The following is a 12,226-nucleotide window of genomic DNA, read 5'->3' on the forward strand; positions in this document are numbered from 1 at the left end:
TAAAAAAGTCGTTTAATAAAGGTGGACGCAAGTACGATGCCGACTGTATGTTATTAATTAATTGAAAACCTGTTCAGATTGTCTCTGAGGTGTAACAGCTGCCACTGGAACTTTAGCTGGGGTTTTTGGAAGCTGGCAAAATTTTAGGAACTTGTTCTGAGGTTCTGGATCTCCTGTAGAGGAATCAGGCACCACCACTTCCTGTTCTACCTTGACTGGTTTTTTGTCCTGCTCTGTTTTGACTGGATCTAGTGTTTTAACTAGACTGTCATCAGTTTTCTCTGGAAATAACATCAGTACATCAACAAATGTCAACAAATACCTCATGTCAGTCCAATTAAATAAGATATTGAAAATATCATCATTTCTTATCACTTTTAAGTACATGTATAAGGTATTTTACAATCAGTGCTTAATTTACACTTTTTGGCAATTGTTTCAGCTTTGAAAAATAGGTCACATACACCCCTCAATAACATAACAAAGACTTTTAATTTATCTTAAATGAAAAAACACAATGTGCACACATCCATAAAATTAAAGTCTAGTTTAGACATTAATTTATTCTTATTCCAACACCACATTCAAATTTACTATCCAACTTAAGTGGACAGAAAAGACAATCGTTTTTTTTATATTGCAATATTAGAACCTTTATAAAAGAGTAAAATTCATTTGCTACAATCATGTATTACCAGATAAAAAGGTAAAAACAAATTTTCAGAGGAGGCTGGAGAATGCAAATTTTCCTGTAACAGGCAGATAAGTCTTTGAAGAAAACAGTGGATTATTACCAAAACTAAACATAGGTATTGATGGTTACATACTATACATGCAAGCAAAATATGTGTAAAGTCACACCTACAGTCTTAAAGTACTCAAAATACAAACACAAACACAAAATAAGATACCTTGAGTGTACATATTACATAAAAAAAAACAAATTACATGTTATTACCTGCTTCAATTTTCTTTTCAGTGTTAGGCTTAGATTTTCCTTTTTTGTTTGGTTCAATAAAAAATGCCCTCTCATTTGTTTCCCCTTTATTAACAACAACATAGTAGGCCTGATTTCTTGGAGCTTGACTTGAACTAACAAATTTCTTCAGTTGTTCTTCTGCACTAAGTGTGCTTGACCCAAGAGTGAACACTATATCTGCTTTCTTTTCTTCTTTAGACACATTTTCTGATTTTATGCCATCTGTTGAATTTGTTTTGTCCAGCTGATTACCTCCCCTGAAATCAGATTTTAGACTGGTTCCCGGAATAGTGGCAGACTGTGGCAAGTTGGTTCCCTGCACTGGAAGTTGGGGCATTGTCAGTAAAACAGTTTGATGCTGACTGGTTCCAGGCATGTTCAACACCACTTGTTGACCTGCAGCTTGTGTTAAGGGTACAATTGGAGGAACCATTGATGGCATCTGGGCGGGCATCTGCTGATTGCCTAAATCACATAAAACAGCAAATAATAAGATTCATGTTTTTTAAAATGTTCAGTAAAAATCTGAACATTCTAAAAATATCTTGTGTAAGGTTTCAGAAGCATTAACTACTAAATAAGATTTGTCTGCAAAATTTCATTGTATCAAGAGAAACAGAAAAGCTTAAAAGAACTTTGATTTAAACTTTAAATGAACTCCACTCAGGTCCAAAACTCTAAAGACACAAAATTTAAATTTCTTACATAGATCAGCTGAGGCACATAAAACAGAAAGATATGCAAAAAATAATTTAGAAATATATAAATTGAAAAGCACATTTTTGTGCTATTCTTAGCCTGATTTGAGTCATTTTTCACAATTAGAATAAATATATTGAGGAACAAAACAACATAGTAAGCAAACAATCTGAAATGTGCACACACTTTATTGGGTAAAACCTACATCAAATGGAACAATAATCACGGAAAAAAGAAATCTTAGTCCTGTCGACATGTCTCAAAAATGAAGTTGAGTCCCTTTAAATTTACTTCTATTTTTAATGGGAATCAAATAATGTAAACTAATTTTTGTCATTTTCAATAATTCAAGTTCATGATATACTAAACTCAATAATTTACTTCTGATCATTTACCTCCATGTTTGTTTGGTTCTATAAGAAATGTTTGTTCACTCGATGTCCTTTGATTTACAATAATGTAAAATGGCTGATCTTTTGGTCCTGTCCCTGAATTAATCACATTCAGAATCTGCTGCTGTATATTAAGGGAGGTTACTCCTGTAAGCACCTGTTGCTGTACTGTAGGGGAAGAAACTCCTGTAAGAACCGTTTGGTGTACTGTAGGGGAAGTAGCTCCAGGAAACATTGGAGCAGCTGGGCTAGTTACTGATCTTCTCTTGCTTGAGGTTTCAGGAGTTCTAAATCAATTTTGCAAATCTGGAGACTGACTCAATGGTGGACTTCTGTAATTAAGACAAACAATTAAAAATAAAATAACTAAACAAACTTTAAAACTTGTGTTATATTCAAAAAAATACTTTCAAAAGCTGTATTAACAAGTAATTAAAAGTATGAAAATCTATTTTCAGCACTATTGACCTTGACCTAAGTGTCCCCTTGCTCCACTGAAAATTTAGGTTAAAGGAATCTGTTAAATGAATCTACCAACAAACATTAAAAGAAATCGGTGAATAAACGAGATTTTTATGAGCAGAAATGTAAAAATCTATTTTAAGCATGAATGACCTTGACCTCAGTGACCCTCTACTACACCTTAAGTAAGAAGACTACCAAATTGTATTGTATATTCAAGCAGTCTGGCCAAACCATATATAACTAACAGCTCAATCTCAGCCTGGTGATTATGAAATTTCAACAGAATTGTTACATCCTTTCATGTGAGGAAGCAATCTAGCTAGCTTACAGAAGATCTAAGATTCTATTCATGTATCCAACTTGCCTGAAATTAGGGGCGGGGAAAAGCATTGAGGTTTTCCCGTGAAGTCTTAACTCAACAAAAAAACAAAATTTACGTAAAATGGGGAAAGCATGGTATTTTTAAAGTATGATTATTCGTGATGTCTTTAAAAAAGAATCTTTCTTCGTCACGGGTTTGGGAAAACGACGTTTTGGCTGAAAAAATCGTAATTTTTTAAAAATGAGATTTTTAAAAACATATGACCCTTAAATTATATGCTTTTAACATATCGTCCCCTTTAAATGCGAAGGGTTGGGTCCTTCAAAAATTATGAAGTACCCAATTAAATTTTAATGGACTTGTCCTCTTTAAAATTGAACAAGCCATTTATCATTTTTTTTCTGGTGTCGGGGAAATAAACGAGTGCCGGGACTGAAAATAATAAGAAAATTTTTTCGGGACAATATTCAGACATATGTACACACCAATACATGTATATAATATGCCATCTTAGTGCAGTAACGAGAAAGGTCCTTCTAAATTTAAGTTATTGCACTAAGGTGACAATATTAGCTCTTGCCCAATTAATATCTTCAATGGACTTGTCCATCTTTCAACATGGACAAAAATCATTCGTCATATTTTAGAAAAAATATCAAAATAAGTTCTTACTAAATAGCAAACAATGCATACAATCATCAGTGCCAAAAAATCTTGGTCTGCACTGGTCAAATGCAGATAAAAACATATATATAATCATAACAAAACTTAATATCAGACAAAATAAACAAATTGCTAAAACAGTATAAAATATAACCATTTCATCTCAATATAATATTTGAATTAAATTAGGAAATTAACATTCTTTGAAAACTATTATTACTAATGCTTCAAGGGTAGAAACATTTTTTCACTAATTTTGTATTCTGTTAACAAAACAGAGATATGGAAATTTTACAAAATGAACTTTCTGGTTAGATAAAAATTCAAAAACAACTATTTCAAGAAAGGTTCAATATATTTAATATTCTGGTATATACATATACTTACCTCACTTTGGGCATTTCTTTGATCATTTTCTCAGTAAAGTTTGACATGGACATGAGAAAGTCAGAGAACACATTAAATGTCTGTACCTTAGATCTTACCCACCTTGACAAACCTATTAATACACATATAACATACAATGTAACTATATAATAATGATTAAAAATCATTTTCCCTTAAATGCTCATTATGCCTCTGAAATGCCTCTAAATTTGATTTCTTAACACCTGTTTATTTCTGTATCTTGTTACAATTTCCAAAAACATACTCATCTGCTATAAATATTAACTTTCTTTTCCATGTTATTCCTGTTGGCTGTTGTTATAATTATTTTGTTTTTTTTGGAAAGCTTTTCGAGCTTTTCGATTTAGAATAAAGAAGGCAACACAAAGAATTGGGACTTTAAAAATTGTGTGGACTGAGTGGACAAGAATCCTTATATAGAGAAAAACTGTGTAACATGGTCAATGATGGACAGAAAAAGCATTTGTATTTAGAATAAAGAATGCAAGAACTGGATTTTAAAATTGTCTGGACTGGACGACAATCCTTAAAGAGGAAAAACTGTTTGAACTTGACAATATGCCAGATTACAGAGTATATGGATTAGGAAGTGTTTACTGTACTTACTCTTGCAATATTTTTCTGTTCGTTTAACAAATCTATCATCAACAATGATCAAAGCTCCCCAGTCCTTTCTGTAAGATAAACAGAACATTCTTACATAACACAACCATAATTGTTTTTTTTTTTGGTGGAGAATCAAAGTATTTCTTTTATAACTAAGATATGGGTCAATGAGAAAAACTAAATTAACATTTATTATTTCTAAAATTGAATAAACTTCACCCCCCCCCCTCCAAAAAAAAAAAAATCCCAATCTATATTTATACATACCAAAAATCTTTAAACATTATAATTTTATTAAGTTTGTATGAACTTACCTGTGTCTTATACACCTTCCTAGAGCCTGGTTTAAGGCCCTAAATGCCTGGATTTCATACCGGTCACCTCCACTTAGAAGTCCTCTATCAACCTTATGTTTGTTATTGTATTCTCTTTTAAGTTTCACCTGGAAATCTTTAAAGCTAGGATAAGGTATACCAACCTATAAACAAATAAACATATAGCAATATTAAAGTTTGGATAAGGTATACCAACCTATAAATAGATAATAAACATGTATATCAATATTAAAGTTAGGATAAGGTATACAACTTAAAAATAATCATATATTCTTAAAGCTCGGTAAAATTTTCCCACTTAACGAAAGATTATGATCAAATTTTCGGCCCCTTACTTCTGCCACATCCTAACTTAAAAAATGATTCCCCTACCCTATCTTATTTAAGATTCTTTGTCAGTATGGGATGTTCATTTAGACTAAAGGAGAAAATTGAAAACAGAGCCATTAGTAATGAAAGTACCCCTGTAAGAAAGGGGTGTCCCCCCAAAAATCCATAACTTATGGGGCACTTAAAAAGGCGTCCCCCTTCTATGCATGTGAAAAAAAAGGCTGTTGAATTTTTGAGGGGCAGGGTGAGCATTGGGGATGAGAACTGGGGGGCCAAAGGGCCCCCAAAGATAAACTGCAAAGGGGCACGATTGGTCATGTGCCGAAGGGGGGAAATGGGAAAATTGTCTAGGGAAAGTGGGTTTAAGCTTTGGTTCAGTTCAGGCAATTCTGGCTGATGTCTATGGCATGTCAAAGGTTTCTGCTAGATGTGTCCCCAGACAGTTGACTGACGACCAGAAACGGACTAGGCTTGACATTTCAAGATATCTTTTGTCTCGCTACGAGGATGAACCTGATATATCTAACTTATCGTAACTCAGGATGAAACATGGGTCCATCAATTTGATCAAGAATCCAAAAAACAGAGCATGCAGTGGAAGCACCCTGGCTCACACCCTCCAAAGAAATTCAAGAGCGTGCCATCAGCAGGGAAGATGATGGCTTCAATTTTTTGGGATAGTCAGGTGATAATCATGATTGACTATCTTGAGAAAGGTCGTACCGTAAATGGTACTTTCTATGCAGACGAATTCAGACGTCTGCGTCAAGAAATTACGCAAAAAAGGAGGGGCAAAACTGACTCAAAGGCGTTCTGGCTATGCACAAAGGATGCGCCAGCTCACAATTCCAAGTTGCGATGGCGGCTGCAACTGACAGAGACTTTTGAAATTCTTTCCCAATCCTGTTATTCTCTGAATCTACCTGTTTTCGAACAGAAAACAAGCTTCGTGTAGACCTTTTGGATGCAATGAAGGTGTCATGGAGGTGGTCGATGAGTTCTTTGAGGAGAAAAAGAGAGTTCTTTTTGGGTTTAAAATTGGGGAGTATTTGTAGAGGGGATTATATCTAAAAAGAAAACCCTTTTGTTGGTTTTGCTATGAAAGGCTTGGCCAAAAATTTTTTCATCCCGTAAACATTACCCCTTGAAGTTGGAAAGGGGATACAAAAAGTATAATGAAAAAATCACCTATTTTTAAGGGAGGATAGGGTTTTCACCTATAAATGATACATTGAGGTTGAAAAAGTATAAGGACTGTTGCTTTACTGCTCACATCCTTCCTTCTAATTAAGTAAATTTAAATAAGATCGGAACTGGTCTAGGCGGCTGGGTCCCTGGAATTTGATTGAAAACCGTAATTATTTCTCATTTAAAAACCTACAAAGAAGCCTAAGCAACAAACTCATGCTACCACAGTCAACCTCTTTTTTCGTTCCTATATATTCATCAAAATTTGTGACTGAAGATAACATTATACAATTTTGGAGTTTTTTCAGATAAGAATGCGATACTTACTGTAATAACAGCTCTGGCATTGTCATCAGCAAAATCCATCCCCTCGCTAACTTTACCGCGGCATACAGCAAAGAATAGAGCGCCATCTATCTCCGAGTCATCATCATTACACTCAGCTATAATGCATATCAAAAATATATTATATTATCTTCACTACTCTTGTTTTACCATACTTGACAGTACGTTTAACAGTGTATTATTTTTTGTGGCTATGAAAACAGCATAGTATCAGAGCAGAGTAGACTGCTGGATAAAATTCAATTTTCCTTCACTTGGTTCAAAAGATACAGAGCACACACGAAATTGCTAACAGACAGACAGATAGACAAACATTCTTTCTGAGTTCACACTATGGTTTCATCTTTGAAAACTTAAAGCCCCATAAGCAACCACTTTCCAACCCATAAACATTTTTTACCTCACAAATTTAAAAACAGTCTGTAAGGAATAAATATGGACATTCATCCTTGGTGATCCTTGAATTAATCTTGATCTTTATTTTTTGTCTTGATATGCAATTAATGTATGCAAAAGTCAATTTTTTCATGTTTTAATCATAAATAAATGCACAACTAGGGATGATACTGATCACCACTGTGTAGTTTCAATGAATTTAGCCCAGCCAATTTTGAAGTGAAGCGTGGACAAGATTTCTGTATTTATAGTTCTAGCGGCTATATTGTGCAGCGGAGTGATATAAACAACTTGGGATGATACTGATTATTCATGTGAAGTTTCACTGAAATCCTCTGGAGATGAAGCACGTACAACATTTTTGTATTTATAGCTCTGGCGGCCATTTAATGCAGCTGAGCAGATGGTACTAATTACTCCTGTGAAGTTTCACTTAAATCCCCCAACGGTTTTGGTGATGAAGTGAGGACAAAATTACTGGCCGGACGGATGGACAAAGCAGCAACTATAAGCTTACCATTCAGGGAGCATAAGAAATCAAGCAGAATTTCACGAGAGTCTGCACAACTAGGTTGGTGAATAACAATCCTGTGAAGTTTAACTAAAATCCCCCAAGCAGTTTTGATGCTGAAATTAGCGCGGACAATCTTATTTTTCTCGAAAATTTACCATTAAGGGGCCATAACTGTGCCAAAACAATAAAGCATAAAAATCAAGAAAGTAAGTACAACAAGGCTTAGTGACAAGCAGTCCTGTGAAGTTTCACTGAAATCCCCCAGCAGTTTTGGTGATGAAATACGGACAATCTTATCTTTCTTGAAAATAACGGGCCATAACTGTGCAAAAAACAATCAAGCATAAAATCAAAAAAGTATGCACAACTAAGCTTGATGACAAACAATCCTGTGAAGTTTGACTGAAATCCCCCAGCACTTTTGGTGATTAAGCACGGACAAGCTTATTTTTTCCTCGAAAATTGACAATTAAGGGACCATAACTGTGCAAGAAAAATCAAGCGGAAAATCAAGAGTGTATGCACAACTAGGCATGGTGACAAACAATCCTATGAGGTTACACTTAAATTCCCCAAGCGGTTTTGGTGATTAAGCGCGGACAAGCTTTTTGGTGATGAAGCGCGGACAAGTTTACTTTACTCGAAAATTGATAATAAAGGGGCCATAACTGTGAAAAAAATTCAAGAAAATAATCAAGGGAGTATGCACAACTAGGCTTGGTGACAAACAATCCTGTAAAATTTCGTTGAAATCCCCCCAGCGGTTTTTGTGATGAAACGAGGACAAACTTATTTTACCCAAAGATTGACCATTAAGGGGCAATAACTGAGCAAAAAAAATAAGCACAAAATCAAAACAGTATGCACAACTAAGCGTGGTGACAAACAATCTTGTGACGTTTCACTAAAATTCCCCCAGCTGTTTTGGTGATGAAGCTTATTTTTCTCGAAAATTGACCATTAAGGGGCCATAACTGTTCCAAAAAGAATCATACGGAAAATCAAGAGAGTATTTACAACTAGGCATGGTCAAAAACAATCCTGTGAAGCTTCACTTAAAGATTACAAGATTACAAGATTTTATTTTCAAAACACCAGAAGGTCATAGACCCATGTGGCCAACATTTACATACTATATATGGCTACAGCAATTTAACATTTAATAATAATAATTACATATTCAAACATGCATACATACACACATTACATACATGTATATATATACATAAGTACATGCACGCTCATAAATTTGCATATATACCATCTACACATATGTTTACACATATCTTTTCGCATATGTATAAGCACTGCTACATGCAACCCGTTTTTTTTAATAACATTGATATGCTCCAATATTTTTTTGTAACATAATAGACAGAATAAACATTTTTAATATTCAATACACTTGTATGTGCATATACAGCATAGTGCAGTAAAGTAAGTAGTAAGAAAAATGACTCCATATCTAGTCACAACTTGCTCGAAAACGAAAGTAGAAAGTTGGTGACCAATGGATTTCATTTCAAAAATTTTAAATCATAAATGTAAAATGTCAATCGGACATAAAATAAATACGAATTCTTATTCCATTTCCAGTCAAAACTTGCACAAAAGCGAAACTAGCAAGTTGATTGACATATGGATTTACTATAATTTTACATAATGAGATTACATTTTACAAAGCTAAGTGATAAACAATAAAGGCATATAAGAGTCATACTAACAAAATTGACATCATTACATCTTGAAAAATCAGTTTAAGAATAGTTATCTCTGTAAAGTTCGTTTGTTCTTAATGTAAATGCTTTTTCTACATATGTACTTAAATTTCTTATGACACGCTTACATTCTGTAGTAATTAATTCAACAAATTTTTGCATATTTGGTCGTCTGTAATAATAGGCTGGTACAAGTTGTCTTCTCAAATCATTATATAAAACACATTCTAAAACAAAATGATATTCGTCTTCTAATTTATCACAAAAAGTACATTTCCGTTCATTTACTGGAGTGCTAACAGGTCTAGTCCATCGGCCACTTTCAATAAAAAGTCTATGTGATGATACGCGTAATCGTGATAAACAAACACGGAATTTTTTAACCTTTACCAAATCAAGATATGGTTGAAATCTATGGTTTAAAATGTATTTATAAAACAAAGCTCTACTTGAGTTAATTAGTCTACCAGACCAGTTTTGTAAAAACTGATCCTTTAATCGTTGTTTCACATTATATAAAAACAGTTCAGAGTCTCCAACAGTCTGAAATAACCATACTTCATAAAAACCAAGAGTACATAATAAATATTTCAATAATGAACACCAATTTATTCTGTTTGGGTTTTCAATAATATCTTGTTTCAACATTAAATACACCTTCTTAATATATTTGTTTTCATCTGTAGTCAACAATTTTATCCAAAATTTTATTATGTTATAATATCTCATATTTTGCAAAGGCATTCTTCCTAATTCACCATAAATAAAGTCGTTTTGTGTGTTTTTCTTTACTCCTAATAGTATTTTGCAAAATTGCATATGTAAACGTTCTACGGCCTTGCCTTGATTAAAACTCCATACTTCACTTCCATAATTTAAAATAGGTAATATCATTTTATCGAAAAGATCCAATTTATGCCTTACGGATATATCTGTGAATTTATATAAATATTTATCCATTTTGAAAATACCCTTTAGTGCTTGCCCAGCAATTGTATTTTGTGCTTCAGAAAAGGAACCACCTGTTGTGAAAACAATACCAAGATAAACAAATTTACTAACAATTTCAACCATATTACCATTATAATAAAAAGTGACATTTGCGGGTAAACGTCCGCCTTTTCTAAACACCATTACTTTGGTTTTGGCAGTATTAACTATCATTTTCCATTTCTTACAGTAATCTAGTAATAGATCTAAACCATTTTGTAATTCTAAACTATTATTTGCAAATATAACAATATCATCAGCATACAGTATCAAAAACATTTTAAACATATTAACATCAATACCTTCTAGACCCTTTTTAATAAACATATCTTCTATATCATTTATAAACATGGAAAATAGAAAAGGTGAAAGACATTCACCCTGTCTAACGCCTAAAAGACATTCAAAACTATTACTTAACTCATTAAAACACTTAACTCTTGATTTAACTCTCGAATACATCGATCTAATAATATTTAAAATATTTCCTCTTATTCCAAGTTGTATCAATTTTGCCCATAGATTATCTCGATTAACATAATCAAATGCTTTACTAAAATCTTTAAAAGCACAATATAATTGCTTACCACTATTAATAATATGATTAATAAGACCATGTAAAACAAAAATATTATCAACCGTGCCTAATTTTGACCTAAAACCCGCTTGAGCCTCTATATACACACCGTAGTTTTCTGCCCAGTTTTTTAACCGATTATTTAACAAACGTGTGGAAAGTTTACCAAATGTACTTAAAAGGGTTATACCTCTGTAATTGTTTTCATCATTTCTATGTAATGGAACAACAAATCCTTCTGACCAATTTTCTGGAAAATAACCTATTTCAAATATTCTGTTAAATAACTTCAACAAGATAGGGACTAATATATGTTTACCATGCATAAATAATTCATTGATATATAAATCCGGGCCGCCGGCCTTATTTGGACTTAATTGATTAATAGCTTGCAATAAATTGTCTGTCGAAAATGGTATGTTTAACTCATTAAACATAATATTGAACTCATCTGTTTCATATCTGTTTATAAAATGCAAAATATACTCATCTGGACTAAAAAAACGATCATCGGGATTATTTACCGATTTAAAATATTGTTCAAAAATATCAAGTGAAATATTTGTGTCACTAATACCAGCACATTTTTTTAACATTTTCCAATAAAGTTTTGCATTTGTGTATTTTGCATTGACTAGCTTTTCAGTTTCATATTTATCATATCTATATCTAGCATTTCTCAAACAAGATTTATACTCAGACCTGGCTTTAACCATACTCTGCCTATTTATGTCTGATTGATCATTTCTATACAAATTTAAGGCCGCATAAAACAATCTGCGTTTCTCGTCACATTCTACAGAGTACCAGGACTGGCCTGAGTCAACACTATTAACAGAGACTATACCTTCTGTTCTACATTTAAATAAAGGGGTGACAACATCATCAACAATATTGGTGAATTCATTTAAACAAGAATCAATATCATTGTTACACATACAATTGTCAATATTCTGCATAAAAACATCAAATTTCGATTTAGTATCGTGTGCAGACAGCCGCTCTATATATTCTCCGGCTTTCTCATTATACCATGTATATATTTATAATTTATATTCTCATTCTCATTTACATTATTTGTAAAATTTAAATTATCTGACTTTTTAAATATAAAAGAGAATTCAATTTCACAGTGATCAGACAGTATGTTTGGTTCTTTTACTATAAATGAATCGACATATTCGAATAAATTTTGAGAGCTAATTACGTAATCAACTACGCTAGACCCTCTACTACCAACAAATGTATAACGACCCATAAGTTTGTCTTCACCTAATCTTCCATTCATAATACGTAGAC

At 33.0% G+C, this 12,226-nt stretch overlaps 2 protein-coding genes across 2 annotated transcripts in view; one reads left to right on the forward strand and one right to left on the reverse strand.

Annotated features, from left to right (window-relative positions):
- LOC132747915 (E3 ubiquitin-protein ligase TRIM71-like) overlaps nt 1–12,226 on the forward strand; it is a 56,460-nt gene that overhangs the window by 23,366 nt on the left and 20,868 nt on the right. The gene's annotated exons all lie outside the window — the stretch shown is intronic.
- On the reverse strand, nt 58–2,399 carry LOC132747855 (uncharacterized). Its single transcript, XM_060737386.1, has 3 exons — nt 2,074–2,399; nt 959–1,444; nt 58–281 (listed from the first exon to the last, which is right to left on the reverse strand). Exons 1-3 carry the CDS (start codon nt 2,303–2,305, stop codon nt 58–60), a joined length of 942 nt encoding a protein of 313 aa, XP_060593369.1. The 5' UTR covers nt 2,306–2,399.

This window comes from Ruditapes philippinarum, unplaced genomic scaffold, assembly GCF_026571515.1.
Source record: "Ruditapes philippinarum isolate M1 unplaced genomic scaffold, ASM2657151v2 ctg2311_1_1_1_1, whole genome shotgun sequence".
Classification (NCBI taxonomy): Eukaryota; Metazoa; Mollusca; class Bivalvia; order Venerida; family Veneridae; genus Ruditapes; species Ruditapes philippinarum.